This window comes from Bombyx mandarina, chromosome 05 (genome assembly GCF_030267445.1).
Source record: "Bombyx mandarina strain Sakado chromosome 05, ASM3026744v2".
NCBI classification, from domain to species: Eukaryota; Metazoa; Arthropoda; class Insecta; order Lepidoptera; family Bombycidae; genus Bombyx; species Bombyx mandarina.
The window spans coordinates 15,693,905-15,712,170 of record NC_143212.1 but is presented as its reverse complement, the minus strand read 5'-3'; the positions used below and the strand labels follow the sequence as shown (position 1 = coordinate 15,712,170).

At 31.0% G+C, this 18,266-nt stretch overlaps 3 protein-coding genes across 7 annotated transcripts in view; 2 read left to right on the top strand and 1 right to left on the bottom strand.

The window, feature by feature from the left end:
• Positions 1 to 5,450, top strand: part of Corin (corin serine peptidase) — a 114,427-nt gene extending 108,977 nt beyond the window's left edge. Inside the window, exon 17 of the mRNA XM_089727913.1 lies at positions 513 to 5,450. Coding sequence (XP_089584039.1) covers positions 513 to 713 — 201 coding nt within the window. The 3' untranslated portion in view covers positions 714 to 5,450. The remainder of the gene's footprint in view (positions 1 to 512) is intronic.
• Dscam3 (Down syndrome cell adhesion molecule 3) overlaps positions 1 to 18,266 on the bottom strand; it is a 319,922-nt gene that overhangs the window by 81,577 nt on the left and 220,079 nt on the right. The window lies entirely within an intron of this gene.
• LOC149503025 (uncharacterized) lies at positions 10,086 to 17,913 on the top strand. The gene is made up of 4 exons (XM_089727903.1): positions 10,086 to 11,170; positions 11,702 to 11,974; positions 12,075 to 12,161; positions 12,395 to 17,913. Exons 2-4 carry the CDS (start codon positions 11,708 to 11,710, stop codon positions 14,489 to 14,491), a joined length of 2,451 nt encoding a protein of 816 aa, XP_089584029.1. The 5' UTR covers positions 10,086 to 11,170; positions 11,702 to 11,707; the 3' UTR covers positions 14,492 to 17,913.

The following is an 18,266-nucleotide window of genomic DNA, read 5'->3' as shown; positions in this document are numbered from 1 at the left end:
GGCCCTGCCACTCTGCAGTTACGCCACTGAGACAGTCCTTCCAACTCACAACTAACCTGCTATTAAGAGTTGACACACAGATAACGTAAAATGATTAACGCAACCCTTGCGATATGAAGTGTTTTTTTTTGTATAACGACTGCCCCTTCAAATCAGTACCTTTTATTACTTCGAAGCAGATTTTATTATTAAGTTCGGCTAATCCATCTATACTAACAACTAATAGTTTAAAAAACCTAACAAAATACGCTTTTATAGAAAATCCAACTAAAAAATAGAAAATAAATTTTAATAAATTTGAATTAAAAATAGTGTAAGAAAAAAATGAAATGATTTTATATTTAAAAAAAGCGTGGGGTGCATAATATTGTATTGTCATCGATCCTTCCAAATTTCGAGTTAATCCGACGTTTTGAAGAGGGTCAAAATCATGTTCAAAGAATCCCTTACATACATACGTCTGAAGCTAATAAAAACGTATTAAAAAATTAATGTTTTTATAATCATCACAGGGCGATTCCGGCGGGCCGCTGCTCTGTAAGGACCCCGACGACTCCTCGCGCTGGTACGTCGGCGGCATCGTGTCTTGGGGCATCAAATGCGCGCACCCCCGCCTCCCGGGAGTCTACGCGTACGTCTCCAAATATATACCCTGGATACAGAAACATATTAGTCTTTATAACGACGACAACGCCAAGTCTGAAGACGTTTAGATTATATACAAGCCTTTTTTTTTTGACAAATTTATATGTAATCTGTGCGAAATTCCAAAATGGAGGGAAACGTCACTAAATTACGGTGTTGATCCCTTATATATGATACTATGATCAAGATCTTGAATTTAAATATATAATATGTATATACAGACACATATAAGACTCGAAACGTTAATTATGACAATAATAAAAGTAATGATAACCGTGGATACAGAAACATATTAGTCTTTATAACGACGACAATGCCAAGTCTGAAGACGTATAGATTATTTACAAGACTTTTTTTTTTGACAAATTTATATCGACGCTTGAAAGGCAAACATGACTAAGCGACAATGCGTGAACTTTACAGTAGAGCAATTTAAAGTTGAAATATCTGAAAAAAAAATTATTTTGACGAATCTAACTGTAGGATTGAAATTATTTTAATAGACCTAGATATAGTTTTTTTTTGCCCATCGAATATACTTAAAGGCTATTGCCTATCATTTGTGTATATAGCAGTTATTGTCGCTTATATATATTGTCCATAATTTGATAAACAGGTAAAATTATCTGAATTTTATATAAAAGGTTTCTCGTCACAAGTAAAATTATCTAAGCCAGCATTGAAAGATTTGGAGTAACATGTAAAACAATATGAGCTATCGTTGAAAGATTTTCAGTAACATGTAAAGTTAGACAAATTCGCACAGCTTACAGTTTCGTTTTGGGTATATTGGACTAAAGTGATCCCATAGTTCACAACAAATCGAGTAAATGTATCTAAATACTATTCCATTATTTTATGCATGTAGAAAGTGTAAAGAATTGAACTAAAATGTAATAAATACTATAGTAAATCATGCAAAAGAACGAAACCAAAAGAGCGAGACGTTTATGAATAAACATTTATTGTAAAAAACAATAGGGATATATTTTTTTGCAACAAAATCACGCTATTGCTATTATATTTTATACAATATTTTGCCAATATTAAATAAATAAACCATAACACATTGTAGTGTATTCCAATATAATACCAAAATCTAGTTATTGCCTCATCAGTCTTAAAAACAATAGAGAATTATTAAAACTCATAAAAGCTCTAGTTTTCAGAGTAAATCAAAAACAATAATAAATTGTATTCTGCTATTGAACATAACCAAACTTAACAACACTATTGTACCTAATATAATCAGTCTCCAAAGGCATACGATAGATATGCGACATGAGATCTTGTTATTTTTTGTTAATCAATCACAATCGTATAATGTCGTGCACGTGGAATGCTCAGAAACTCTTGTTTAAGACAATTAGGAATGACTTTTTCAGTGCAAAGTTTGAGCAAATCATCATATTTGGCTTTTGATATGGGTAGTTGAGACCTATAACAAGATGTTAGTGATAACTTGATTTTAGGCTGAACTTCGACATCAAAAGATAATGCAGAAGCATTCATAGATGTTTTGTATTTAACGCTTTGCTTGTATTTTTTGAAAGTCATAACACGGATCTTGCCTATTTTCCCGGTTTGGTTGCCTTTGAAGTACTTATCGCTAATACTATCCCATTTATAAAAATCTTCATAGCTCAGTCTTTCCACCTGAAAAGGCGATGAATCTTGCCTAGCTGTTGAAAATACTGTAAACCATTGTGATGATGCGTAAACAGTGGTATTTTTTGATCGATTCTCTACAATGGCACGGTATCGACATGTAAGTGTGTCCCGTCAAAAGAAAGTTTATTTGAATAATGCAACATTGCTAATACCGTATGGTTTTGGCCTGGACAACAGTCGCAATAGAGAAGTAATCGCGTAACGTTTCTTTTAGCATCAATGGACTGAATATATTTATGTAAAATAGTTGCAATCTCATTGGCACCACGCTTGCCAATACTCTCATCCCAGTAGTAACCAAAAACATTACGAGTTCCGTTTCATAAACACAAAAATTATATACGGCTAGTTTCCTACTACGAGCATAATACAAAAGCATAGATTGTGCAAAAGGCGTATTGAGTACTTTTTCCGAAACTAGCATATGAGATGACGGATCCTCTCCGTCTATATTTTTGTGGGCTCTAAAACGGGTATAGCTTTCTTCTTTTTCTGTTTCATGTTATTGCTTTTCTCTTTGTTTTTCGAGATTTTTCATTTTTTTCGTAGTGAAGAAAGACGCTTTTGACATTTGACTTTTATAGGTACATGAAATCCGATGTTGAAATTATCTAAGAATATTTACGACATTTACGATATTTATACGAAAAATTCTCTCGCTTACAATATTGTGTTGTGCTTTTTGTATAGTTTGTATATAAGTTGGAGATATTTCTAATTTCTTCAGAAAGGTAAACTTTGCTCGTATTTTGACTATAGTAATGCGAAGGTACCGCTGGTATTTTTTTCATTTTTAGTGCTCAGTTGGGTGGACGAGCTCACAGCCTAGCTGGTGTTAAGTAGTTACTGGAGCCCATAGACATCTACAACGTAAATGCCACCACCCACCTTGAGATATGAGTTTTAAGTTTTCAGTATAGTTACAACGGCTGCCCCACCCTTCAAACTGAAACCCATTACTGCTTCACGGCAGAAATAGGTAGGGTGATGGTACCTACCCGTGCAGACTCACAAGATGTATCTGCATAACTTTAACTAGTAGGTGAGCTCACCGGACTCAAACCTGACGATGTTGCTAGCACTGGCCCTCGCAAGAGCAGTGCTTCACAGAATCTACCACCGGATCGGAAACGCAACCCACTGAGAAGATCCGTCGAGAAACTCAGTGGTCTGTGTCTGTGGGTTAATTTACTCGCGGAACCCTTCGTCGCCAGCGACGGGTTCGACGAGAACAATGATCGGGGAAGTCAATCGTGAACATTTGTTAAGTACGTATTTCATTCCAAAAATTGGTACCCGCCTGCGGGATTCGAACACCGTTGCATCGCTACATACGAATGCACCGGACGCCTTATCCTATAGGCCACGACGACTCTGTAAACTTTTGATAAATCATTTTACGGAATCTATAGTCGTTTCTTTGGTCTTATTTGGTGGTTCACATCTCCCTCATGGGAACAAAATGCAAAATAATGTGACAAACGACTTTACTAAGCGACGCCCAGCTTACGAATGTCACATTTTACCAGCCCGCCAAAACGTGGTACGCGACTAGTTGCGCATACCCACGCGACGTATTTAAAGTTGCGCAGTTCCTTAGCGATAAAAAAATATATTTTGTTTACGGGTAAACATAACTAAGCGCCAAAAGTAACCATTGCAATTAATCAAGTAAAATTATCTAGGTGACGTAGTTATTAGAAATGTTGTCATGTAAAAATATTTACGGATGGAAAGGGATATTATATTAAACAAGTAAAACTATCTAAGATTCAATAGTATTCCATTTTGTTTCAGGTTAAATTGTATAGCTGTACCAATTACGACTACTTTGTATAGGTACAATCTACTAAGTGGTTTCAAAGAATAATTTCATAACAAGTAAAAATAAATAAATACAAACAAATGAAAATTTAAAAACATGAATAACTGACTAAGTGAATAATACCTTATTATTAAAATGTCCTAACTGCAGGATGTCTCTAAAATAACTTTTTTTTTGTCGTTTGGTAGGAAAAAACTCTGCATTTTTATGAAAATCACACCATATCTAAGCGACATAAAACACGTCACAGAGTGATGAAACCTATACTAAACGACGCAGAAAAATCAGACGATTCCAATGGTGTATCTAACTCATTTTACCTACTTTTGTCGCTTAGTCATGTTTGCCTTTCAAGCGTCGATATATAATCTGTGCGAAATTCCAAAATGGAGGGAAACGTCATTATATCAAGGTGTTGATCCCATACATATATTTGGTACTATGATGAAGATCTTGAATTTACATATATATATATACATTTAGAAGACTCGCAACGTTAATTATGACAATAATAAAAGTAGTTATAATGTAATCGAGACAATAAATCGAACAAATAACGACAATAATTATTTTATCAATTAAAACTTAGAGATAGCCGTAAATAAATGTAGGTATTTAGTTCATACATATTTATAATAAATAAATAAAAAGAATCACATATTCACATATTATTCATAACATATCACACAACTATAAGATCGTAAAACACTGATACAAAATCATTGACGAATAAATAAAAAAATATCAAAGTTCCAATATATAAAAATATGTAGTTTATTGTAAATAATCTGAAAATAAATTATTTAGAAAAAAAAAACCTAATTAAAATTACATGTACTTTGAATAGAAGACCTTAGACGAACTGAAGTAGGGTTGGGAAAGCTTTAGACAATTTTTAGATGTTTACACGACCTGTTGCTTTTCGTTGTGTTCTCTAAGCGTTAGATCGTAGTTGTGTTTAGTAAGTAAATATTAATTTGATGTTTGATGTCTGTAGTATTAGATAAAAGTGCTTTCGTAGTTATTAAAAAAATGCTATAATATTCCTTTACAAGTGCTTAGGATAGAATTTTTTACAAAAAATACAATAATTCTTCATAAGACAATAATTCAAAGTAAACTAAGACAATAATCTTGTTATATAGTTATATAGTTATATTTTACTCTCAACGCGCCTAAAGAAGTTTCACTTCAAAAAACCGTGACAACTTTAAAGTTATTGTTAAATTTAAGTTTTGGTTTTCGTATGTAGTCTAACTAAAATGTCCTCTTAGAAGTCGTTTGTTTTCAGTAAAAATGATGAAATTAGCGGAATAGCTTTAATAGAGACTAAGGTTATTGTGTAGTTCATAGATGTAGGTGTGAATTTTTGATCTAGGTACAACAAAAAAAAAACTCAGTTTAATGTTGGAAATTTAATTTCACGAGAGTAAAATCTAGAACTAAATTTTTAACGCAAAGTTGTAGTGGAGATATGCTCAATGTTTTATGAAAAAATATACCTATATTTATCTATGTAAAATACCTATATTATGTACTTAGTGAAATAAATGAAAGAATGGTTGTCGACTTCTTATGAGTCTCTTTCACTCGAGCTTTCTATTAGTCTTAAATTAAATAAATGAAAACATTATTAAGATAAATACGTTATTCAAAGTTAATAAGTGGTGGATAAAATAATTCAGAAAGCTTAAACCACGTTCAATTGTGTGTGTTTTTTTTTAAATTAGTAATAAATATCGCCTTCAAAGTTTTGGTAGTAAGTGCAAAAAAAAAACAATCCAATAAGTATTTATTCAAAGTTTAGGTATATTTATATTTTACATTACGCAAGTTAAATATTAAAGCCAATAAAGTTTCCACTACACATTCATCTAAGTTTCAAAACAAATTTTAAATAAACTAAGGTAGGCTAATTTTATAATAGAAAAGTATTTAGTGGGTAGAATTTCGCTTGTTATTAAGACAAATTCGTATTTGACCTCTTTCTGGGAACTAGTTTTGTTATGTACATAACTTTAAGGAGATTTTTTCTTTTTATAATTTTTTCATATATATTTTTTAACTATTGATCTATACCCTCAAATATATTTTATTCATATATTATCATTCATATAGACACATTTTAAATATGTTTGTTTATGAACCTCGAACTATTCCTCCGATTCTTCCTTCTAACTGTTAGCTTTTAGTTTTCTATATGTATCACTGAAATTACATTTAAAATTATAAATTTTATACATATAAATGAACAAAAATGCATTGGTATCGGGCTTTATACTGAACATGCGTAGACGGCGCATGTTTTTTAATAATAAAAAAAACGACGTAGTATGTAAAATATATGTAATTTAATATTCATGTATACTGTGGTAGTTGTAATTGCTGTTTTTGTAAAATGATATTAGGGAAAGTGTCGTGTTCACAGCAATCCACTGAGTCGGATCAGACTAAATATTATAGGTAAATTTAGATAAATGTACGGTTAATGAGGAAACTAAATTTGAAACATTTATCGAAAATTATGGATCACACAATTATGAATGTTTGGCTATAAGATGATTGGCTATAAGCTTGTAAGGCTTTTTTTCATAAACAAATATTATTTGAACAATAGGAGAAATCAGAATTATCTTTAATCGGTTATATTTTGTGATATACGTAGATACCTTATTTTTCAGATACAAAAACGTTGAAGAATATTTTTGTATTTTCGAAAAGGATGGATTAATGATTTGGAATTCTTTTAAACATAAGCATTTCTAATATTATTCTGAAAATTTGTATATGAAATGTTGTAAGATAATTTCTAATCAGGCGATGTTTGCGATAGCTGTTTTCATAGGTTCTTTGTTATATTAACTTTTCATTACATTAAAGTGAAGTAACGGGAGTAGGAAGTAGGGAGAAGATAGTCTTCTTGCAACTCTGTCGTAAAGTTTTCATCCAAGATATGTGACGTCTACGGAGCTTGCTCTTGCTCTTTTGGAACTTGTATGATATTACTTTAATTTCCACGCTGTCGTGTTTTAAGTGGGAATAGCCTTAAAGTTTGACTTCGAAACCAAGCGTCACCTAAGTGAAACAATAATAGAACATCCCAAAAAATGCTAGTAAATCCTGTTAAATGGCCGTTACATTATATTTTAATATAAATCGTGAATCTCTTTCGTGAATTCACAAAAGATCCTAAAATTAGTCAATTTATATACAAACTTATCCCTCGTGTTTTTGTTGAAGCCCTGCGACTGACTTTGCTAGCATCGGCCCTAGCAAGACTTGGTAAAATTATAATTAGCACTTTAGAGAAGGTTTCTCTCGTAGTGCGATAGGTGAAGCACAGGTAGTTTGTAGTTTCAAGAAATTACAAGTTTTTCATTTACTTAGAGATTGTCACATTGGAGAGTGATCAGATTTCAATAGTTCGTTTTAAAAATATTATATTATTTTTATGATCGTTTTTAAAAATGTATCAGATACATTGAGTGTTCGCAAATCTTGAATTAATTGAAAATATTTGCAATATTTTTAGATGAATAAATTGGAATATAGCAGATTTTAAAGAAAAATAACAAATACAGAAAAATAACTTAAAATATATCTCAAAAATGTTATAATATGACAATAAATCTGATAATAATGTACTATACGGTATTACTAAAAATATTTATATCTTCGTTGAATAATACTGTAATAATTTTAGGAATGTTTGTATTTTTCCAAAGTTTAGATTTACAAATTTTAATGTGTAGCTGTAGTTCGTTGTTAGTTTTTAAGATGTTAAAGAGAACATAAAAATATATATTGAAATCGGATTCTTAGGTTACGTGACTTGTGATATAAGCGACATTCCTTGATTTTATTTCGCGTGATATGTATTACACATTTTTCGAGTATTTCGTAGTTTCTCCAACCATCTCATTTATTTTCCAATGCAGTATTAAAGGAAAACACATTGGCTTAAAATAATATCTTAAGACACCAATAACGCCATTAATATTTGAACTAATATTCCTGCTAGTATAAAAATACACATATTATACCTATGAGTTGGTTTATCTTTTATAAATGGGTTTTCAGTTTTTATTTAAATATTCTCAGAACGTAATAGATGTATTGGAGATTTCAACGACCGACTTATGATGAGGTAGGCTGCCAGACAGACAAATTTTAACAGGAATAAAAAAAAGTCCTGTGTGTAAGCCTAATAATTTTCAATATTAATGAAACTCTGTGTATGTAGTCTGAAGTAGGTTCATGAGCGCTCACAGTTAGCGTTCCTATATGCATTATATTTTTCTTGTCAATGTCGCTGTCAGCGGTTGCGATTGAGTCAGCCATAAATTAATAGTACAGTAAGTGTATTTTTCTATAAACTTTAAACATTATTGGTATATTGACATGCAAGTAGCAAGGATGTAGCTAGGATACATGTGATACCGTAAAATGGGGCGATTAGGGATTGAGAGGCGAATCGGGAAAAAACCCGGGAAAATCTTTCGACACTCATTTTTTGTAGTTTAATAGTAGAACGTTGAAAGTTTACAAAACAACTTTGAATATGCATGATAATAGCTTCTAACTTATAAAAAATCGCGTTTCAAATTAACTTTCTGTGGTGGTAATTATTTTAGTGCTAGAAACTTTGCTGTCTTTTATTTATTTGATAATAATAGAAGACGACTGTGATTTATAAACGTTATTTAGTGTTTGAACCATCATGTATATTAAAGGTAAGTCTCAGTTGTTATTGGCCTTAATGTATTTGATAAAATAAAAATACATTTAAAAATCTGTTGTTTTTGGGGATATTGGGGACGTCTTAGGTACAAATAACAACGAAAAAGGGGTCAATTGGGATGAGAATACGTGAAATGGAAACGAACTAAGTATAAATAGGTACAGGTTTCTAGGGTTGTCTATGTAGTTATAACAATATTTTTTAAATTTGTTGGTAAAAATCTGGTTTATTCATGATGTTTTTGTTTAGAACTTTTATTCAAAATTATCAATGTGTTATTTTATTGTTTGGTAAATATTTATATTATCAGTTACGTATTGTTTTCTATTTTTAGATATGCCTCGCGTGTACGTATCAAGTAGTGCAAAGCCTTATAAGAGATATTATCCCTTAATATTAAAAACAGCAATTGGGAAATTGCCTAATTGGGAATAAATCTTTAGTTGAAATAGCTAAGCAATTTAATATAAGTAAGTCGATTTTGCACAGACATGTAATAAGAACAATGAAATCTCAAGGTGGACAAAAATGTCTAAGTAATACATAATAAAATAATGGGAAGTATGACCATGTCTCTGATTTCCGGGCTGAGCTGGGGTGGCTGCCGATTAGGCGACGTCGAGATTGCCACATTCTCTCTTTTCTCTATTCTATTCTTCACAATCCTGATGCCCCTATCTATCTCCGTGAACGCTTTGAATATCTGATTCCTGACGGCAAAGTTAGTCGACAAGCTACTTCTCTTCTTTTAAAAACTCCCATACACAGCTCTAGTCGCTATAGTGGCTCTTTCACAATACAAGCAGTGCGATTATGGAATTCTCTCCCTCAACCTATTCGTGCTAGTTCCTCTCTAGAAGTTTTTAAGAGTCAAATGAAGAAACATTTCCTGTCACTTTAATCGTATTTAAGTTATTGTTTTATGTATTTTTATTTATATGTATTTTTCATTTAATATTAGATTTTTTTTTTAATGCTTAGTTTAAAAATCATGCTTTAATAGCTCTTATATTGTACATTATTCCCCTCTTATACATCGTATTTCTCTCTGATAATGGTTTGCTGGAAGAAAACTCATGAATGAGTTAAGCTCGCCTTTGTACATGGTATTTAGACATTCTTTAAATCTGTTTTTATTGTATTTTCTTTTTGTGTACAATAAGTATAAATAAAATAAAAATAAAATATTTAATATTTGTTCAGAGTGTCAGTTTTTCAATGTTTTTTATTTATGATCACTTTGTTGGTGCAACTAAATAAAATAAATAAATTAAAACCAAGTAGTGCCCACCCTAGCAAATTTCTCATTTCGTCCCAATTAACCGCAATTTCCGGGTAAATAGGGATTACACCTATTTTTGCTTTTTTTGCTTAAACTGGAATGCTACTGGCATATTTTTAAATTGGACAACAAAGATGCCCCCAAGACTCAATCATTTTGATCCTGATATAGCATTATATCGAGGGGTGAAAGGCTATTTGGTTTAAGCGACATCTAGGGTGATATTGAGTTATATACATATACGGAATCAGCGAATTTTTCTCCGTCGAATGATGCCGGATTTATTAAAATCAGAGCACTTTTTTGGCGTTTGAAACAATACTATTTTTGGGTAGTTTCCAAAGTGGCAGTGTATTATCCAACGTTGATTTTGAATTTTTTTTTTAGTAATGTACTTAAACCATACAATGATATTAAGAGACGAGACATAAACCAGTTACCTTTTCTCAGAAAAATAATCCAATAAGAGTTAAAGCGTGTTTCCTGTTTCAATTTTTTATTAAGCAGTAACTTAAATCATTTTGACTTCTACCAATTACATGGTGTGATGTCTCTTAAACCATTTGTCCGTCACCCAAATACGACATGGAGTGTCGCTTAAGCTCTTTCAGCTGCATCTATTTTCCATGCAGGGTGCTACTTAAATCAAGTAGTTCTTTTGTTTCAGATATTTTGCTTAGCCGTTAAAACCTTTTTGTCCTATTATTTTATTAAATGCATGTCGCTTAATACAGACAATAAAATGAAGTAATGCAATATGAAACATTTTGTCGGTATAAATAAAAATACGGGTCGGTCTTTCAATCATAAAATTTTAATATGATACATTTCATTCATGTCGCATGATACCATATTTATTTCATCTCCCGGGAGTTAAAAATCGTGATCTTTCAACCGGACTGCCGCGCGCAGGCGCTTCAGTCGTACTCCAGAGTGCATCGAGGAGTGACATGACGCGCAGTCGCCGCCAGTGTTTACGTAAAACGTCTGTCTTTGAAATCGAATCGTAAGTACTTTAATTTCATTATTTACGTAAAATTTTCAATTGAGATGAAATGTAATAAAGTTATTTGTTTTTATTATTTTTATTAGTCTTTGATTATGTTACTTCTTCTATTAAGTAGGTAGTTAACTCATTATTTTAAGAGAATAATGGCAATCTTAAGTTATCTTTCTCCATTTATGTGCTATATATATAACGTGATAATGATTATGGATATTGTTGTAAGTACTTATATAATTATTTAATACTCGTATCTTTAGATGCATTTTAATTATAGTAGGTACACTACGTTTGTTTATGACAATAAAATTACCCATGTGCAACATGCAAATTACTGTTTTAGTTATCTAAATTTATTTATGAACGAAACGATTTGCACAGTTTATTTATGAACTATGTTTCTTAAGTACGTTTTAATGTATTGTATTATAGGTACTACTATTTACCGTTAACTATTGGATATAATGTGAAGACTCCACTTTAAAAGGTTCATCCTATGTATTTCCCTTATAATTACTATATTTACTATTTCAGATAAATATGGAGACGGAAAGACAGAAATTCTACAAACATAAAATCAAACGAATCAGTATTTCGAACAAGGATGATAAGTCTTCCGTAATTGATGAAAGCGACACTAGCAAATCTACAGTAACAATATTAGGAAGTACCTCTTATCATAAACAAGTCAACGATTTAAGTATTATTAATTCCAACAACATAGATCAACAACCTGAAACCTTGTTTGGTGACCGAATCGATTTAAATTATGAATCGAACTTTTATGCCAATACTGTGGATGAGGTGGTAGGTGTATTTTTTTATATTTGTCATGCTTGTAATAGTAGCCATTTATTATAAGTACACTAACATAATTATAAAGTATTATTTATTTTACTTATTTCAGACAAACATGACAGATGAAAATATACCTGATGATTTGAATGACCGTGATGTAAATATTAACGAAGTAACGATTGAAGTGGAACGAGAGGTAAAATTGCTTTTTTTTTTAAATTAGTTAGTAACGTAATAAAAAGTATACTGCGTGTTATTTTGATTTTGTTAAGCTTTAACAAAATCTTATCAATCGTTTTTACATAAAAGAGCAACAAACATCCATTTATCTGGCTACCCTCATAAATTTTCGCATTTACAATAATACTTAGTACGATGCAACATTTAATGCTGACTATTTATGTCAATAACATTTAAATTTTCTTTTAGTATCAAGAAGAAATAGACAAACCTGAAGTAACGGAAATAGAAAGAACCATTAGTAACGACAGCCTTCAACCAACTATTACCGATATCATACCTGAAAAAGATATGGATATATTGAGAAAATCTTTAGAAGATGATAATTTGGATGACAATGTACAACTAATTCAAACAGCGGATGATAATCCAATACGGAAAAAAAACAAACGGGTTGGAGTGAAAAAAAGCTACGTTGATTTTTTAAGTGAAGATGACGATTTTGCCTGGGACTCAACGTCGTGGAGAGAAACAGACGACTCTTCAAGTGATCAAGATGATCAAGTACCAACGAAGAAAAAGAAAACAAGCATAAAAGATGGAAAAGTGGGAGATGCAGGATTAAAAAAGAAAAGAACAAATAAGAAAAAGGTACGAAAGGATGCTAGATCAAAAGGCGTTCAATATGTTAAGGCAGATGGTTCAATTGTGAAAGAAAGAAATATGAAACCGAATCCTTGCTTAAAAAAAAACTGTCCCTACAACTGTCAAGAAATAACCTCAGAAAAAAGGAGTGCCATATTTAAACATTTTTGGGAATTATCTCCGGAAAGAAAAAAGCAGTGGATAATATCTATGTCCTCTAAGCAATCCATAAAAAGGAAGAGATCCAAAGACTCTAATTACAGGAATAGCACATTCTGTTATTTCATAAATGATGGAGAGGGTCGGCGACAAGTTTGTTTAAAGTTCCTCATGAATACTCTTGATGTCACTCAAAGATACATTTATTATACATTAACAACACAGGAACTTGGTATGGCGAAAGAAGATGGAAGAGGAAAATGCATTCCCCCCAACAAAACATCTAACGCAATCAAAGAATCAGTAAAATCTTTTATCAAAAGGTTACCTGCAATACCATCGCACTACTGCCGAAAGGATAGCACAAAACTATATCTGCCTGTTGAATTTAAAAATATAAAAAATTTATACCGCTGTTATAAAGAAGACCTCATTAGTAAAGGAGTCGATGTTGTAAGTGAAAAAGTATTCCGTCAAATATTCACTACTGATTTTAACATTGGGTTTCATGTGCCTAAGAAGGATAAATGCATAAAATGCCTACGTTTTGAAGGACAGAAGCCAGAGGATTGTGCCAAATTTCAAGATCATTTAGAGGAAAAGAAGGCATCAAAGAAGCGGTTAGAATGTCATCGACAGTTAGGTAAAGAAAATCCTTCCATTCTGTGCACATCTTTTGACCTCCAGAAAGTTCTCAATACGCCTCATGGCAATAACATGTTACTATTTTATTCTAGAAAGTATGCTGTTTATAATTTATGTTTTTATGAAAGCATCACAAGGAATGGTTTTTGTTTTATCTGGGGAGAATCTGAAGCAAAGAGGGGCGCAAATGAAATTGCTACTATTATACAGAAATACATAGAGAATGTGGATTCTCGAGGTACCATTACATCTTTGATCTTGTATTCAGATTCTTGCCCTGGACAAAACAAAAATAAAATAGTCCTTGCAACAATACATAATGCTTTGTTGCAATCGAACAATTTACAAGCAATTCAAATGAATTACCTTCTCCCTGGCCACACGGAAATGTCGGTAGACAGCATACACTCTACAATCGAACAATCCGTAAGAAATATTACTGTATGGGCCCCTTCGCAATGGGCTACAATAAGCCAGCTAGCAAGAAAAGAACCAGCACCTTATAATGTTGAAAATCTGACACACGAGGATTTCTTAAATTTTGATGATATGTCTGAAAAATATTTTAAGGGTAACCTTGTAGGTAAAATTAGTAAAATCCGTACAGCAACATTTAAAAAATCTCATCCAAATCAAATGAAAGTAAAATTTTCAATGAAAGATAACGCATCCGAAGAGATTATACAAATTATTGCGAAACCTAGAGCTATCAATCGTAGATATAATACAAGTTTGCCGATTACCAAAGCCAAATACATGGACCTAAAGAAATTGTGTGACACTGGGGTTATACCCAAGATATTTCATAAAGAATACATAAATCTACAACACTGCAATTCCAAAGATGTTCTACTGGATACTGATGTAGAAGATACAGTCGAAGAAAATGATTATTAAATACGTTCTTTCTTATTGCATTATGATTATTATCAAGCATTGGCTGTATTTTATAATTACTACAAGTTTTGTTTATTGATTTGATATTTTTTATTTTGTTTTTATTAGTTTAAGTTATAATTAAACAATATTGGTTGTGATTAATTATAGTCTTAGTAAGTTTTATGACAGCCGATCTCAAGTAATATTGAATAAATAATACCTAATTATAGTTGATTTTCCTACATTCAGACTGAATTTACTTGATTAATATCACATCAGTAAAAGTAATAATACTTTATAATGTACAAAATACTAATACGTATTAATACTTTAACTGATGTGATAATAATCAAGTAAAATCAGTCTGAATGTAGGAAAATCATGTATAATGAATTAATTATAGTTGATTTTCCTACACTCAGATTGATTTTACTTGATTATTATACGAAATATGAATACGTTAACTGATGTTGTTAATTAATATGTTGTATATTAATCAAGTAAAATCACTCTGAATGTAGGAAAATCAACTATAATTATTTATTATATTATTATAATTATAGATGATTTTCCTACAGTCAGACTGATTTTACTTGATTATTATACAAAATATTAATAGTTTAACTGATGTTGTTGATTAAGACTAAAAAATAAATAAATATAATTGATGTTCCAACATTGAGACTGATCTACTTAATTATTTTTCTAAATAAATACTTTAACTGTTGTTGTGTTTTGTGTATTTCTTTATTTATTCAATATAAGCACCTGAGATTTTAAGTGATTGCGATATATTTAGGTTGTTTTAACAGCCACTGATAGTATTAGACGTAAAAAAATGTAACATCAAACGGTAAATTTTCAATATTATATGTCACATAAGTAAATTCGCCTGTCAGTCATTTTAATCTAAATTGGTAGTTGAGATAAATAGCTTGCTACTATTAATTTTGGGCTAAGTCACTTCATGCTTTTTGGCTTACTCTGAAAATATATTGCAGCGTCGCTTATTTTTTTTCCCCTGTAGCCAATTGTGGTTATGAAGTCACTTAAATCTTTATTCCATACTCTGAAAAATAAGGGCTTAAGGCAATTTGTATTAAGCGACGTTTATCTTTGTAATTAAAGGTCCGTTTTATTCGGTATTAGCATCAACAACTTGATGTTTTTAATTGAATTTCAATTAAGTTTACTCCATTCAAATTGCTGAAGAAGTTTTTTTGTTATGATTTTTTTTCCAAAATTTTAAACTTTAAATGGCTCTCCTGTAAAGTTGCAAAAATGTCGCTTAAACCAAATAGCCTTTCACCCCTCGATATACATCAACAACTACCTTAAAATTGGTCATAAAGTTGGAATTTGTTCCTAATCGCCCCATTTTACCGGTACATTTTTAAATAGTTTAACAAATCAGTAAGTGATGAAAAAAGCGCGCGAAACATACACAAAGATAAATTTGGCTTAAAAAAAAACAGACATGTTTTTTTTTTCATTTTAATGACGCGATTGGAATGTGCTACAATATGCCTATAAATTTATTTGAAAATAAAATTATAATTATGTCATATTTCGATATGTGAAAATTAAAATATCGGATTTAACTCAATCATTTAAAAACGGTTCAGTCCATCTTATAAATTATATTGCAAACAATGATAGTTTCACTTTAACAGGAAGGTGTGTTCTAATTTTTTTACAATAAATATCTAATTATTAATAACCAGTTGACTAAACTAATTTGGTCAATTGTAGTGCTGTTCGAAGCTAAGATAATAATACTATTGAAAAACTTAGAAATGTAAGGCGTCTAATAGAAATTGTAAGCTCATTTTTTGTACTTAGATTATAATAGAAAATAAATAGCTACATAAAAATAAAACAATTAGTGATGAAACCTTTAATAAGTTTGCTTGGTTCAATCCGCATTTTACATACAACTACATATATTGAATTGTTTTTCTAAAATGTACGGTTACGAAAAAGGTTTAATTTTGAATTTTTTTACTATCAATGTTATGAATTCAACGTTGTAAATTACTAAAGTACTCATTACTAAATAGGTTTTTTTTTAAAGAAAATTACACATAGTGTAACGTAGGTTCTCGTCTGTTGAACGACCTGAGGAATTAACAGTTACTGAATCATGTTAATTCATTGCTACATAATCTATCAGTCTACGAAATATAAAACAAAACTAAAATCAATAACATTTGTAGGACGTTCAGAAATAGTGTACGAACGAACTACTGCTACCTGTCCAACAAAATTTGAAGATGGGAAATCAAAACTTTATTATAATTTTCTACAACTCTCGTCCAACCAACACAGCTGGCAATGACTTAGATATGTCGCTCAGTGTGCTTAGTTCGAGTTTTTTTATTCTAGATTTATCGATTTTTTAATTTTTTTAACTTCTCGATCATGTTAAATTTAACTCAAATTTGTATCTAGCTGCTGTATTTGCGCTAGTGGCGTTGTTCCAACTCCATACAAATTTGAGTTAACTTTAACGCGATCGAGAAGTTAAAAAACTCGCACTAAGCACACTGATGATGGATGGAGTAAACGAATTCTAGTTACGAGTCTATTGAAGTATAGGGCACCTTCCCGACTGAGGACTGGTACTAATAGGCAGAATTCAATGGAAAAGAGGTAGAACAATTAATTGTTTCATATTATCAGGAATAGTATAGTGTAGTGAAGAGATGGGTGCAGATGATGGTAACCTTCGTGTCGTTACGATAGCAACCTATTTCCATGTACAGAGTATTTAGCTTGTAATGTCTTAAATAATCATTTGCTATGATTAGATTACTAAATCTACATTATGTTATTGTTGCCATTCTGGTTTTTTTTATTATTAAGTCGGTTGATTACAGTATATTTCAATTATAACCAAAACGTAGCGAAGTAATAGAAACGCACAATACAATTAAAAATTAAAATAATACAAATATCACTATATCACTGTTTTAGAAATATAACTCTTTTTATAGTCAAAATATTGTACTATTAACGTGAAAGTTTTATTTGGCTGTTACGCCATTGTCGTTAAATAAATATTTAGTGAGTAGATTGCTTACTATTCTCTTGTGTGAATGTTTAGAATATTTTATACCTTGTTAGCCAAAAAAGTCTAAGTATATGTTTTGTGAAATTGTATGTGTTAAAAATAAGAGTTCCACAAAAAGTAATTTGTAAGATTTAATTGTAGTAATTTGTGTTTAAAAACAAAAGCTATTTTACTTTAAAATAATCACAGCTATTTATGTAATTAATTTTAATTAGTTCGTTGGAATAGTTTTAATAGACGAAACGTGTTCTTGTCTTACAATATTAGAAATTTGGTGTAATATTATTATATATTTTTATGTGATTTGCTTATTGTACTATTGTGTGGCTTTACATTGTACCAGAAGCTTTAATAAAACGATTAAAAGTATATTTTTTTTCATTAATTACTCCGATTTGACATCCATCATCATCTTAGCAATGGATTTATTATTAGGTAAATCGTAGTGGATACGACTCGGGACTCAACTATATAAGGTCTCAAATGGCTATTTATATATTTTACATGTGCCAAGCTCACGACTTACTTGTGTTAGAGCTTTGTGAGCATTCAGGTAGTACCGCCTGCCTATTTCTAAGTAATCAAACTGTTATTTAACAAAATCCAGACATAGACATTGATGTTATAAGGCTACATAATAATATTTGGGTTTCGGCAAACCTGCCAAATACCAAGGTCGTTAGCTCATTTAGGTACTCTTTTAGAACCTTAATAATCAAA